The sequence below is a fragment of the Anastrepha obliqua genome, chromosome 2 (genome assembly GCF_027943255.1).
Source record: "Anastrepha obliqua isolate idAnaObli1 chromosome 2, idAnaObli1_1.0, whole genome shotgun sequence".
In the NCBI taxonomy this organism is placed as follows: domain Eukaryota; kingdom Metazoa; phylum Arthropoda; class Insecta; order Diptera; family Tephritidae; genus Anastrepha; species Anastrepha obliqua.
This window is the reverse complement of record NC_072893.1, coordinates 67195168-67210825: the sequence shown is the minus strand read 5'-3', so window position 1 is coordinate 67210825 and position 15658 is coordinate 67195168. Positions and strand designations below refer to the sequence as shown.

At 35.4% G+C, this 15658-nt stretch overlaps 1 protein-coding gene across 1 annotated transcript; it reads left to right on the top strand.

The window, feature by feature from the left end:
• Positions 1-79: 79 nt before the first annotated feature.
• LOC129238618 (uncharacterized) lies at positions 80-857 on the top strand. The gene is made up of 4 exons (XM_054873699.1): positions 80-190; positions 255-316; positions 382-496; positions 573-857. The coding sequence occupies exons 1-4, from the start codon at positions 156-158 to the stop codon at positions 634-636; spliced, it is 276 nt and encodes a 91-aa protein (XP_054729674.1). The 5' UTR covers positions 80-155; the 3' UTR covers positions 637-857.
• The last annotated feature ends 14801 nt before the right edge of the window (positions 858-15658 follow it).

The window sequence follows — 15658 nt, the reverse complement described above, 5'->3', positions numbered from 1 at the left end:
CGATTAGTTGCGATAATTTTCATGTTTATCGATTACTTATTTTGTTACCTGATTTCATTCGCTAAAAACAAAATAAAACCAGCTGACTGGCGACTTGCAACTTGTTTACGATTACCTCAGGCGATAGTTATAGAATTTTACCAAATTAATAGATAATGGAACAGCAATTGGAAAAAGTGCTTAACGAATTGTGAGTATGGACGATTTATGATTACAATAATTATTTGATTTGTGCTTTATATGTGTTTCCACAGCGCTTCGCAGCCGGAAACAGTGGGTGTGTTGCTGGCGAATCGCCAAGGGCTCTGTTTAGGAGGTAGGCATTCACTTTTAATAGACAAAGTTTTTATGGCGTCATCTATTCTTCTTTCTCGTTATCAGCAAAAGGGAGAATAAATCCCAACATGTCTGGAATTGGTATGGCTATCTCAGAACAAGCGTGCAAACTGGAACCAAATCTGAATCCGCCAACAATTTACTTGTATAGTGGGAACAAGTATGTTAAGAAATTAAAAAAATGCCACAAAATAGGTATATGTTAAATAATTATTCCTATGATCTTTCCTTTATAGGCGTTGTGTCATAAAAAAAGATGGGGAATTGACCGGTGTTATTTATAAACAGAAACCTAATTGAGTACAATTTCCATAGCTTTGGTGATTTGCTCTTTTTATATATACATATATACATAAATAAATAACATAAGGAATAAGGCGTGTGTGTGCACGGGACCACAATCATATTTGAATGATTCATTCATAAGTTGAAACATACAAATGTCGCATTATTTATAAATATCTACATACATACAATAAACTTGCTTATAAAACGTCAACCATCTGTGAATTACATGTAATAACGTTTTTCAAATAATTTTATTTATTTTTATTGTTATTAAATGTTCAGGGTTCAGGCCAGTGTTGTGGCTACAGCTGTTTTTGCCAAACTAAGCATTTGTCTCCCAATTTCGTTTATATAACCTCTATATAGCCATGATTTTTTTTAAGTTTGCTTGCTTTAAAATGTCTCACCAGAGAGCTTCACAATGTAATATAGAAACAAAGTAAATATATAAAATTAATTGAAAGTTTTTACGTGAGATTGATTTGAAATCTATGTTTGCCCTTTTCAAAATAATTAAAAATGTAATGAAAATAATTAAAAATGTAAAGGAGACTTGGTGATTATTGAAGGGATAAAGGACAAAACCATGTATCTCTATATTTTTAAAAAGGATTTGATCCAACGGACCGAGAAACTTGGTATAATCGAACAGTTTTGATTTTACCAAGATAATAAGCCAAAATTTGAAGCAGCTATTGTATAACCCTGACTCCTCTTGATGACACCTCCGGTCTTCTGATTTGAAAGAGATTGAAAATTTGTGTGCTCTATTAAACAAAAAATATGCGAGGCTACTAAATTTCGGAGAGGGAGGAGTTGAAAAGGGAGATACTGGATGAAAGGCGGAAAATCGCTCCAAAAACCACACAACAGCTGGTCTATTCAATGCTCACCAGGATCCCGGCTTTTCTTATAGAAAAAGCCAATCACATAAAATACAAAATGTTTAATCCTACCACTGATTATTTTAAAAGAATTTAAGGGGGCGGTAGGGTCACAAAATCGAAATTTTTTTTCTTCACTCATCTTATAGTAAATCATTTCAAGAATGTTGTGTCAAAATTTTAAGTGGATAGGAGCAGAACTCTCAAAGTTATAGCCTTTGTAGGCACTCTACCTCGAATGCGGAGCATCGATAATTTCTCAGAGTAATTTTTTCAAACGCGTTTTTCCCGAAACGACTTCTTAAAAGTCGGTGCCAATCACAACTCCGAAACTATTCAACCGATTCTTTTCAAATTTGGCACACGTTTTCTAAATCAAAAATACCTCCCCCTACACTGTTTTTTTTTTATTTTTTTTTTTAAGGTTGTTTTTCACTTACAAATATGGCGAAATTTTTCGCCAAAAATGCTCGTTTTACGTTTTTTTGCCACCAAAACTAATATACAATATTATATTACAATAATGAAAAAAAAAAATTTATTAATGTAGGGGGGAGCATTACGTCATACTTTAACTGAAAAATTCGACTTTTTTAGTTTCAGATGATTCTACGACGAATGCCGATTGGCACCGCAGAGCACCTCTCGAAAAACATATCTCCAAAAAAACTCTGTCATGGGCTTATTTGTCAATATTTTATTATTAATATTTTTTAAAAACTTATTGAAAAGATGTACAATAAAATGCAACTGATTTTATTAAAGTATCTTAAGCCATATTTCTGTAAAAAAATTAAAAAAAAAGTGTTTTTTTTTAGCGCTAAACCCTACCCCCCCTTAAACTGCATCAATAAGTTGAAATATAGCAAAATTTTTAATATATATTAGTTTTCACTATTTTCGTTAAAAAATATGAAGTTTGTCAAATAATTTGTAGTTATATATTTAATTTTGCCATATTCTTTTTATTTTAGCAAATATTGCGATTTTAATTTCACATTGTATTAAACAAGTCGTGGCCCATTGTACATGAGTACTAGGTTGTTCCTTGGAGATCTTCAACAGCTTGCTCTGTTGTTGTTGTTGTTGTTGTTGTTGTTATTGTAGCAGTATAAATATTCCCCCATACTTGCATACGGGGAGTGCTCCTGGAGTGGCAGTCCTTGGCCGGATATAAATCCGGGTCGTTTCGGTAACGTAGATAGAACCGACTGTGGTGAGAACAAGGCCCTCAAATCGCTTGCCGGCAGCGCTTAGGACAAAGGCAAAAAAATGCTGTTATCGACATTTAAGGCAATAGGCCGGCCGGTTCTAAACTATGCTGCGCCTGTCTGGTCGCCTGGAACTAGTGATTCGCAGTGGACGAAGCTACAGACTTGTCGAAAAGCTGCCATTCGGACTGCGACGGGAAAACTTTATAAACAATTTAAATTATGGAGTAAGTAAGTAATCATCAGCGAGTATTGACTATTTTAAATTTTAAGTGAAATATTTGCTATTGAAGATTAATGTATGATAGAATAATTCCAAATTTCAATTTGTTCATATACGAGGATTACCTTTCACATTTAGCGTCCAATAATAAAAAATAGCATCAACAGTGAAATAAAGAAAAGAAAATATGGATGGACAGGGTATACTCTGCGAAAGCCTTATGAGGAAATACCGCATGCCGCCTTGACTTGGAATCCGTAAGGAACGAGAGGAAGAGGCAGACCATTGATGACTTGGCAAAGGACTATCCGCAATGAAACTGGAAAATCGTTTCATGAACTGAGATTTATGTCTAGAAATAGAAATGTTTGGAAAACTTTTGTTGAATCCTTAAGCACCTAAAGGAGTATGGAATAATAAATAAATAAAAAAACAGTAAAATTAGAATAATAAAAAATGGCTTTATTGTTTTTCAAAATATTCTCCTTGGAAGTCAATACACTTCTGCATTCGCTTGAAACAATTTTTAAAGCACTTTTGCCACTCAGAAGTGGATATCTTGAAAACGAACTGTTTAATGCCTTCTACAGCTTCTTTAGGCGTTGAAAAACGTTGACCTGGCATTTATTTTTGATATTCGGGAGCAAAATTAATCATTAGATGCCAAATCAGCGCTATAAGGCGGATGACTCATAAATTCGATTTTTTGAGCGCTCAAAAACTCTCTTGTGTGAGTCGCTTAGTAAGAGCTCGCATTGTCTTGGTGAAGGAAGAACGATGAGTATGCAGCAGTTGGCTTTTCTTAATTCTCCGCCAATCGCTGTTTTTCCGATTGTTGTTTTTTTCCGGCTCATATGCATAGATCCAAGATTCGTCAGCTGTCCGTTGTCATAGACGTGTTTTCAACCACCGCGGCTGAATTTTTTTAGCATTTATTTACTCTAATCGACACAAGTCCTTTTCTGTATAACATTTTGCTGTATAACAACGCTAGGCCACTTGTTGCCAAATAGGTCCAGAAATATTTATAGGGACTAATGTGGGAAATCTTGCCCCAACCGCCGTATTCCTCAGCCATTGCACCTTTGGGTTACCATCTGTTCCGATAAATGATGTCAGCCCTTATTTGAGAGCGGTTCACTGCTTACGAGAGCATCGCAAACTGGTTCAATGAGTGGATCAAGTCAAAAGACCTCGAATCTTTCGTCAGAGGAATCCGTATGCTGCCTGAAGAATGGAGTAAATTTGTAGCTTCTAATTTTATATACTTCACATAATGTCAATTATTATTTAATTGTTTAACTAATTCGTAACTTTGGCAAGGACGGATACTTATTTCCATTTTTTTTCCTTGTTCACTTCTCTCGGGAGCATAGGGCCTTGACAAGACTCAGTCTTGCGTTGGTCTCGTTAACCTATTTTTGATTTTTGACAGGGTAGGTGATTAGCCTGCCGCTTCCAGTCCTAAGTAGTGCGAATGCTCACCTGTCGTTGCTTAGGAGCAACGCCTTCTTACTGCTTGGAGCACCATCTGTGTCTCACATTTTTCTGGCATAAGGATCGCATAGATGGTTGAGGACTTCGCTAAATTTCATGTGTGCGCTATTACCGCGGTCGCCCGCTTCCTCTTCTTGGCGCCACTGATGCAATGTGTAACTGTGTGTTTTTCTTTGTTTTTGTTTTTGCTTGTTTTAGCAGCCACAATGCAAATAATCCGCAGACTACTGTGCGAGAGTAAGGATAGAAAGGATCAGTTTTTGGGGTTGAGGAAAGGAATTTTTTTAGAAACAGGGAAGGTAGGTAAATTTCGAAAATTGCGAGGACCGTGCTTTAGGTGGGGTTCGAACCCACAACCCCCTTACGCTCTACTACCGAGGCCGCATACTCAATAAAAATTACAAAATCACAAAAAACTTCGGGATAATGATGATGAAGTGAAGTCACCTAATTTTGGATATTTTAGCCGTATTATTTTGTTAAAAATTTCAAGTATATATGGTAGTTTTATAGTCCACTGAATTTCGGTATAATAAAGTGCAAATTTGAATTGACTGGCGTTGAGGTTTGCATATTTTTTTGCTAACGGTTTTGGGTGTGCAGAAGACTAACCAAGCAAAAAAATTTGTAAAATTTTAATGCGATTTTTGAGCTACTTAAAATTCCCACTCTCTTGTATTAAAATTCAACGAGCTGTGTTCCCAAAAATTTTACAAAAATTCTGAAATTTTAAATTTTTTTCTCAATTTCTACAAAACATGAAACTTGGAATTATATTATTTTTGTAGTAGAATGAAATTTATTTTCATAAAAAAAAAATGAATAAATTAAAATCAATCACTGAAGCTACAAAACCCTGTGCACATTAAAAGGGAAATTATTTCTATTTGACAACAAATATGGGAAAAAATTATTAAACTGCCAAAATTTGTGATACGTTTCTGTCATATAGTTATTTAACGCCCTGCAAATGTAAAGTACAGAGTGGCGCATAATTAATCACCCTATCAGAAGATTTATAATTTTTGCAAATTTCGTCGTACGTTACTCATATTTGACATTTGTGAATTACAACAGCAAGCAATGAATGCGTAAAGATCAAAATAAAGATTTCCATAACTCAAAATCATTTTTTTATTTAGTAAAAAAAATAATTCAAAAATTAAATTCATGACTCATTTCGGGCCACTTTGTATAAGCGAGTTCAAACGTTTTTCTGCAGGTCGGCATTGCAAAAGAAAGCAACTATAATTTCAACCTCATCACTCTGTTTAGCCTCCCGTCATGGGTATCCATTATTTACAATTTTCTAAAATAATCATAAAAAATGAAAATCCTTTTACGCGAAGGCTAATTCTAAGTGCCGTAGATGAACCAAATATTAATAAAAATTGCATGCCGTGCTGATAACCTCCTATTTGAACTCAGTTAAAAATGAAAAATACCTGGCTGAACCGACGTGCAGATGCAAAATAGGTGCACCAGCTTAAGAACAAGAGCACGTAAGCATTTGCATATGCATTTATGTATGCTTGTATGTGTGGTGCGTTTGACAAATTGGGTCACGCCTTAACGCCTGGTTTGATTTGAGTTCGCGCCTTTACCTTTGTTTATAAACTATGAGGGTCGTATGCTCGTATGTGTATGTACAAATACAAATACATTCAGCTGTGGTTAGGCGAAAGGTTTGTTGTATTTACAACATAAACATGCACATACCCGTATATATATAGGTACACACATACATAGAGGCACATAACAAAATGCGTTCTGTGCATAAATGCGTTGTTTGTCGGTTTGCCTCGCGTGGTAAAAATACAATAGATGTGTATGCGTATACGTACCAATATGTGCCACACCGTTAACGAGTTTATTGCAATTTTTCAGCGTTCATGACAACAAATGCACGCGCAGGTACGCATAGTTTGCGAGTTACGTTGTACTTTTTCATTTTGCAGGTGGCAATGTGACATTTTCCATTATGGTTGCGCGTGTGCGCAAATTTTCACTGATAGCAGATAGCAGTGGAAGGAAGGTGAAATAGCAGTGCATCGACACTTTTTATTAGAATTTCAGGGAATATCGTAGGTTCTTCTGCTCTTGTGTCAACGTCTGACGTAACGTGAGTCTTGATCGCATGATGCCTGCTGTTGGGCGAAGGAGTAATAAGGGGGAGAATAAGTTTATATTCTGGGTTGAAATTCTATACTTATAATATATGAGCTTGACTTCAAATTGAATTTTCAATTAGTGCTTAGCACAAATGCCATTAATTACAATCGTGTACAGAGTTGGACGAATATGAGACGGAGAAGAGGCCCAATCCAGTGGCTTCTATTTTAAAAAGGAGCCACTCGTCGATACAAGAGAGGTACCGAAACAATGTCATCGCCCATAATATAAAACATTTGGTGAAATATTGGACTTTAGTTTAGGCTTGAAGAACCATATCCGTCAGATGTATGATCAGCAGGGTAACCCAAAATATGTTTTATACTATTTTTTGTCACGCCTGCTACCAATAAGCTGATAAAATGTTTACACGTTTACAAAAAAAAAAAAAGTTCGGTCATGTTTTTAAGAGCATGTTTTGCAATAATTGTATATTTTAGTATACTAGGTTGTTCAATAAGTTTTGAAGTTCGATAAGAGAAGGTGTTGCTGCCAGCCTTAATTTTTTTTGTTGTGTTGGTACACTCTTCATGTGAACATATGTGAGGTTTCATTTCAATCTGTCAATACATTCTTTGTTTTCAAGTCATTTTGTATCGACATGTCACAGTTTTTTCTACAATTGAAAAATCAAGTATCGTGCAGTGATTGAATTTTTATTTTGGAAGTTTTATAAGCAAAGAAAATTTAGGACTGAATGTTGAAAGTTTATGAGGACTTTTCGCCATCAATTAGTACAGTAGAAAGAAAGGTTGTTGAATTTGAACGTGGACGTACAACCCTTCAAGACGATCCACGTCAAGGATGCCCAAAAATAGCAACAACACCAGGAATCGTAGAAAAATACAGAATATCGTATTAGAAAATCGTTGAATGACTGAAAGAGATTTAGTAGAAGGTCTAGGCATCTCATTGGACAGTGTAAGCAATATTTTGGCTGAATTATTGACTTTCAGAAAGCAGTGTGCACAATGGGTCGCTAGCAATGGAATACAAAAGCACATTCGAATGCGACTTTCTCGGCAACATTTAGAGCGAAAGGATAAAGTGGATTTTGTGCATCGATTCATCACTATGGATGATACTTGGATCTATTACCATGACCCAATATCAAAACAAGAGGCTATAGAGTGGTGTGAACCTAATTCTTCGGCTCCGAAACGAGCTCGTGTCCAGAAATCGGCCAAGAAGTTGTTAGCATCAGTGTTTTCGAATGAAAATAAAATTTTATTTGTGGATCACTTGCCAACTGGTAAAATAATAAACTCTGAACACTATTGTAACTTTTTAGACCAGCTGAAGGAAAAAATTTGTGAAAAGAGAGCCAATTTGCAAACGATAAAAAATATTTTCCAGCAGGAGAATGCACCGAGTCACAAGAACATTTTTGGCAATGGCTAATATCCATGAATTAAAGTTCAAATTGTTGGAGAATCAACCGCATTCACCATATTTGGCCTCTAACAACTTCCATCTGTTTCCAGTTCTAAAAAAATGCATGCCTGAAAAGTGTTTTTTATCAAAGGAAAAGGTCATAACAGCTGTGGAAGTGTATTTTGCAGCCTTTCCAGATTCTCACTTCAGAATGGAATTAATAAATTGGAATCTCATTGGAACAAGTGTATTGATGTTCAGGAAGACTATATTGAACAAATTGAGTGTTTATCAAACCACAAAATGTGTTTTTCTTATCAAGCCACAAGACTTGTTGAACAACCTAGTATTTTGAGTATTTGAGTATTTTCTATGTATACATACATTTTTGGGTATAAGTGAATATTTCGTTGCTTCATTTAGAACTAATAAAAAATTAGACTTAATAATAATATGGCAACACTGTCTCGAAAGTGAAATGAGTATTAAAGTGCAAATTCGCAGTGTATTTTTATATACATATGCATATTATATATAATATAAAGCTTATTTTTTGCAACAAAGCGAATATATGTTTTGACAGCTAAAAAAAAATTGCTAAAAATCAACGCGAAATTTGAGCCACTTCAAACTTACACTTTGTTATACCAAAATTAAAGAGCCAAGATGTATTAAAAATTAAAAGTGATTAAAAGTTTAAAATTTTATGAACATTTTTTCATCTGTTTTTTAATTTCCACAAAGTTTGGACCTGTGATTTATATAGATTTTATAGAAGAATGCACTATATTTTATAAAAATAAATAATAAATTACTTTATTTTATGCGGAGTGAGCGGAGCACTGGTGGGCAGTGCATTATTCTAAATTTCGGTGTTAGTTAAAGGAATTTATACAGAAATTACATCTTGCAAATTGAAATCAATATTATTTCATCAAATCAAAAAAGTTTCATTCGACGGCCAGTTTCTGCCAATTTATTTGCTCACATTTTTGCTCTAATTTGGAACTCGACTTTGACTTGGATTCTTGTAGAGGGCAAGTACTTATTCCTAGCTTAATTTTGGCTTAGTGTGCCTATACGTTACTGTTGTCCTCAATGGTTTTAGGAAGCTCAAGCCCACATCTAAACCGGCTTGGATGACCTCTCGGCTATCTTACTGAAGAACTGTTAGTGTCTTGCTGATCCTCTTACAATTATATTTAATAAATCGTTATGTTGTACTATCTTTGTTGATGACTGGAAATCCATATCCGTTACTCCTATATTTAACCATCCGTTGGACAGATTTTTTAAAACCTTCGGTTGGGCACCCGGGTCTGGCCTTTTTTCGTCCTATTTGAAGATCCGTTTTAAAAGATTACATTCATAAGTCGATATAAAATTAAATTTTAGGAAACTATCTGAAAGCACAAGTGGCCAGCTATAATAAAAATATGTTAAATTCACGTCCAAAGTTGAAGAAGCTAATCTGGCCAGACCGGGGTGTCGATAAGTGGAAATAACAACAATGTTCACAACTAAAGGAACATTTTGAAGCTATCGTCTATCTTAAAACTTTTTGAGATAACTGTGAATGAAAAGTTATATTTTGCTGTCAAAGGCCTAATTTCCACCAGCATGGTTTCGTTGCAAGCTGCTACAATGTCCCTGCTTTGTATATTTTCAATTACTAATGCATTTCTGCTTACCAGAACAGATCATAAGTTCGTACAATCTACACGGACTTCTCTAAAATATCCAAGAGCAAATCGGTTACTCCTGTCGAAGCTGGCGTCAATGGGTATACGCTCCACCTTATTTTGAGGATGGAGTCATATTATGGTTTCAGGAATATAACCAACCATAATCAGTGAGATTATGGAAGGAGCTCTGGGACTACTCAGCAATTGGGCCACAGATTGTGGCTTAAGTGTAAACCCGAGCAAAACTGAATTGATGCTATTCACTAAGAAAACCAAGATACCAAACTTTAATCTCCCAAAATTAAACCGCTTTAGTCTTATGCTAACCCAACAGGCAAAATACTTAAATGTCATCTTAGATCCCAAACTCAGCTGGAGGTCCAACATAGAGTAGAGGGTAAATAAAGCGAATATAGCACTTTACACGTGTAAGAGAATTTTGGGTAAAATATGGGGTCTCCAACCAAAACTATCTAATTGGTCCTACACAGCCATTGTAAGGTCAATACTAACATATGCAGCACTAGTTTGGTGGCCTGCAACAGAAAAGAAATACAACAACATTAAGCTGAACAAGATACAAAGAACAGCGTGTATCTTAACTACAGGAGCGCTTAGCACCAGTCCTATTGAAGCCCTTAACATGCTAACACATCTGTCACCACTTATACATAAAAACAATCGTCACATGCAGCGCGGTGAGACTTAGAGATATAGGAAGCTGGACAAAAAGATTGTACGGCCCCAGCAAGATCCTTCTACAGGGACCCTCACTGCTCAAAAATAAATCAGACTACATAGTCCCCGACCTTAACTTCAAGAAAGACTTTATGGTACGTTTTCCACAGAGAGCCGAGTGGAGGAAAGGAAAAGTGATTGGTATATTCGATATTGAAAACTACACTGATGGTTCTAAGATAAAGTGTGGAGCGGCTCAACTTATCCTAATCAATCCGACTTCCTGACTATGCCAGCGTGTTCCAGACAGAACTAAATATTAGCAATTATGAAAGCTTGCAAATCACTGAAATACTACAAAGAAATTGGTGCAAGGGTAGCTATCTTTTCAGACAGTCAAGCAACTATTAAGGCCTTAGTATCCTATTCCATTTCATCCAAGTTAGGTTTACAGTGCAAAAAGGAACTAGAACTGCTTGGTCTTTGGTTTCAAACTACTCTGATCTGGGTCAACCATCTCCAGAAGCTGTGAAGCGGAGGGGGTGAACGAAAGTCTCTTTCACTATTTATGCGAATGTCCAGGTCTAGGTAGAGCAAGACTTCTCTTATTCGTCAAGCCCTTCTTACCGCAAATTAATGACTTCTCTGACATAGAGATAACAAGTTTGCTGTTCTACTGTTATACTGTTATACCTAGATCTAACGAAATGGTTCTGAAAAAAAAAAACAGAAGACATTATCACACGAGAACAGTGGTAGTAAAACGGTGCTAGTTGCTAATTACGAATATTTCAGCAGGAATACTCAACAACTACAACAACAACCACAACATATTTGCCCAATAAGCACTGCGTTGTAGCTGTTGGTAATGCGACATTCTATGCATTTATTGCTTGCTCTCGTGTCCCGCTGGGGAGATTCTAGGTCCTCTCTTATTTATTCTATTTTTTAATGATATTGATTTTCATTTGCTGAACATTTGTTTTATACTGATGATCTGGAAATATTCGCGGTCATTGCCAGTGCTCTGAATAGTTGCAGTCCGACTTACACAATGTCCACAACTGATGCTATTTAAATCGGTTGTCACTAAATATAAGCAAATGTTTTCACGTAAAATTTGCAAAATTAACCAATACTTTGCATACTTCGTATAGTATTGTCGGCTCCCACCTACAATCCGTGGAGAAGTTATAGATTTGGGTGTTAGTTTTGACTATAAGTTGAATTAGCCTCGTTAACAACGTTTGAAAACAGCCATATTCGATGCATTCATACGCCGAAATTGTTCTGCATTTACTAACCCACACACTCTCAATACATTGCATTGTGCTTTTGTTAGATCGAGATAAGAGTATGCGTCTGTTATTTGGAGATCGGATCAAGTAGGCCTCTCTAAACGGGTGGAGAGAGTTCAAAAAGTATTTCTTCGCTTTGCGCTCCATTCTTTAAACTTTTGAGAACCTTTACCATCGTACCGTTCTCGATGATTATTGATTGACTTAAAAACACTCGATAGCAGAAGATCTATTCTATCGTCCACATTTGTTATTCGTAACATTTCTGGACCTATTGGTTGTTCTTCCTTTCTGAGTGAAATGCAATTTAATGTTCCTAATAAGAAACTCCGACAGTATGAAACCTTAAAAATTGGCTTATCGAGAACCAGTTGTGGGATGAATGCTCTGATTTCTAGGGCATATACGGATTTAAATTTGTTTTTCAATTCTTCTGGTGCTGATTTTACGTGACCATATGGCATCGTTTCTTTCATAGTAATTACTAAACTATTGTACATTAGCTTAACAAATTCTGCAAGAATGTATCCAGTCCAAAACAAATAAATAAATAAACCAAAAACAAAAATGCGCAAAAAAATGTTTGTAAGTTTAGTGGTATTTTTTTTTGACGTGACGCACATGTTACGAGTACTATGCCCCTCCACATCCAATTGTCAATTCCGACATTGCAATACAAGCTTCAGTTTATTGACATCCAGTGTCATCCAATATATTAAATATTTCAATGTAAATTCATTTGACGCTCATACATCGTACCACACCAGTGTTTGTTTTTAATAGTTGAAAATTCTTCAGTGGAAAATATTATAATAATTATATGTACATATATAGTCCCCTGGCAACATAATTTTTTGATTTTAAATTTTTCATGATTTCATCGCCTTTTCCACCAAAATGAATTCAGAATTTTCAGCACGAAAAAGTTTTGTTTTTCCTACACCACTTGACATTTTTATTAGTCAGTGTTCCGCTGCACAGTGGTATTTCCGCGGAAAAATATAACTTTTGAATATTCAATTTTTATATTGAAATTGTTGAAATTGATTGCAATACTTGTCACTGCAGAAGTTAGAAGAATTTTATTCAACTAAAACTAATTGAGAGTTTTGTCCACTCGAGCAATGTGTTTTCCTTGTAACTTTTGTTTTTTAGTTTTGTTGTAATTAGTATGAAAATACAGGATAGCACTTACTATGGACAAAATAGAGACAAAATTAGTGTAATAGACCAAATATTGTAGAAAATATAAGCAAACAAAAATCAGAGTTTATAAATGCAGACTTTGTCACTTTTTTGATGGATAAAAACTTTGTACGGCCTTCCTCCATCTCATAGTTATGAAAATGAAAGGCGGGAAGACTTGCTGTCGATTTCTTAAAAAAAATGTTGCACATATTTGCAACTCCTAACTCCGATTGAAATTTAAGTGCGCTCTGCCCAATCCATAAAGAGTGTGATTCTGCAATTATGCCAATTACCGCGGGACTAGTCTCCTAACTGATTGGCTCTTATCAGTGTGGCTTTAGACTTGTAAAATGCACAATATACAAGATATTCACAAAACGCCAAACCTTGGAAAAGACCCATGAAGGGGTTAGGTGGGTTTGAAAATTTCAAAAAATCGAATTTTTTTTGTATCATTAAATAGTACAGTATGTTTAAAATACTCTCCTAAAATTTTAAGTCGATCCGGGTAAAATTCTAAGAGATAGACCCTTCAGAAGTTCCGCCCATTAGGCCACGTCAGTTGAGCGCTTCGCAGGTATACGTGTTTATCTCAAAACTCCATTTTTTAAGTCGGTGGACATGATATCTCGAAAAATTATGAAGCGATTTAGTTCAAATTTTGTACAAATCTTTAAAATAACATTATCTAGTTATTGAACGAAGGATTTTTTTTAATTACAACTATTTTTTTTGAGCCAATGTATGTAGAAAAAATCACTAAAAAATGTGTTTTTTGGTTCAAAGCCTGTCAAAAATTCAAATTTTGATTTGTTTTTTCTTCGTATTACAACGAGATTTACCCATGGACTAACGAAATCCGTTTGATTTTTTGATTTTAGATGAACCAATAATGAGTTATGCTGCCCACGGCAAGAGCATTTTCACAAAATACTGTTTATATAGGTATGTATCTTAGATATAGTGAAGTGTTTAAATAAAATATATGATTTTATATATAATACTAAAAAAAAAATAGTCAAAATCTTCTTTTTTTCAACCTCTGAAACCCACCTAACACCTGAAAGGAGACTCGACATACCCCATCTGTTTTTCGATTTTAAAGCTGCATTCGACAGCACGAAAAGTTGGAGGGAGTTGCTTACGAGTACATGCTGCGACGTCTGAATTTCGTATCCCTGCAAATCTAATATGGTTATGCAAAATGACGTTGCTTAGTACCCGCAGCGTCGTCAGATTTGGAAAGGACCTCTCCGAGCCGTTTGATATCAAACGAGGTTTCAGACAGAAAATCTGGAACCTCATGCTGGAAAAGATCATGCGAGCCGCACAACTTAATCGCTCAGGCATAATTTTTTATAAGAGCGTACAGTTGTTGGCGTAAGATGTTGATATCAAACTGGATAAATGCTACTTTTGAAATACAAATAAATTTTCATTTAAGGGGTTAGGGGTAGTTAGAATTTTCAAAAAAATGGATTTTTTTCATTTCCTTAAAGTATAATATCTTAAAACTATTGTGTGAAAACTTGAAGTGAGTCCGACAAATACTTTTCGAGTTATTCAACAATTAACAAAAGGCGCTCGGGCGCTCCGGAGCGTTCGCAAAACTTTAAATGCGTTTTTCTCAATGCTATGTTTTTATTTTGGTAAAATAAAGCAATTGACTAGCAAAAAAAATTATTGAAAATCATAATTTTTTCGGGTCTCTCACTACCCCTAACCCCTTTAAAAGTCGAATGTTAACTTTTTTGGATAATTTTATTTAAATCTACACAGTGTAGCTTTCAAAACGCGCTCTAGTTCTACATATTGCGATGAATACTACAAAAGTCATGTACGAGTGTATGGAAATTATGTCATCAATTTGTTGCCGAACTTTTCACGCTACCCAATATTTCCATTAGTTTTACGTTTTCGATTGAATTTCAATATCCTACCCATAATCATACGCACTAGCTAAGTAATGAAAATCGGAGAAATAACCGCTAAGGGATAATTATGCAGATGCTATCGATGTCGTATGTATGGATGTGTGCTATCAACAGTTACACGAACGAATTGCAATGAAGTAACCTCCACAGTGAATGAAAAATACATACATACATACATGCATACATACATATCATTATTTTGCTGTGCGCTATTTTTATTATATTTCTCCGAAAATGAATCCCCTCTAATGCGGTCAAACGCGAATTCGTGCAGCTAAACGTAAAAACCGCAACGTACAAAATGGAAAGCCGCATTGGGGCCATGAACCGAAGGATCAATACCAATGTGAAAGTGAGTGCCTATGTGCACATTTGATTGAGAGAGTTAGCGGTAAATGAAAGTGAAACTCGTCGGTTGGTCTAGTCTAGTTTTAATTTTTTCGGTTTTCAGGTTTATTTTTATTTTTTCCTTTACCTGCACTGGTTGATGAAATGGCATCGGTATACAACATCAATGATTGACCTAAAAATGAGCATTATGCATTTTGAATAGGCGCGGACACGGAAACACCTATCTACATACGTAAATTGTGAACTTACATGCATTGTAAATGTAAATGTGTTGCAACAACGCCAAGCACAGTGCTATCCGATGCCTAAAGTTAGTATAGAAATTATTAAGCTCTGCTACCACCTGACTACGTAATGTACTTACTTCTGCTTTCAGACATATCAGAGTTGGCAGTATGAACAGTTAATATTGATCCCGTTATTTTGCGAGCCATATTTCTCGCTGTTAAATTCGCTTAGATTAAATTCAACAAAGTGCAGCAGATTTTACTTGTGAAATATCCCCGCAAGGGAGAAGAGGTTGCAGTCGACCAAAAAAC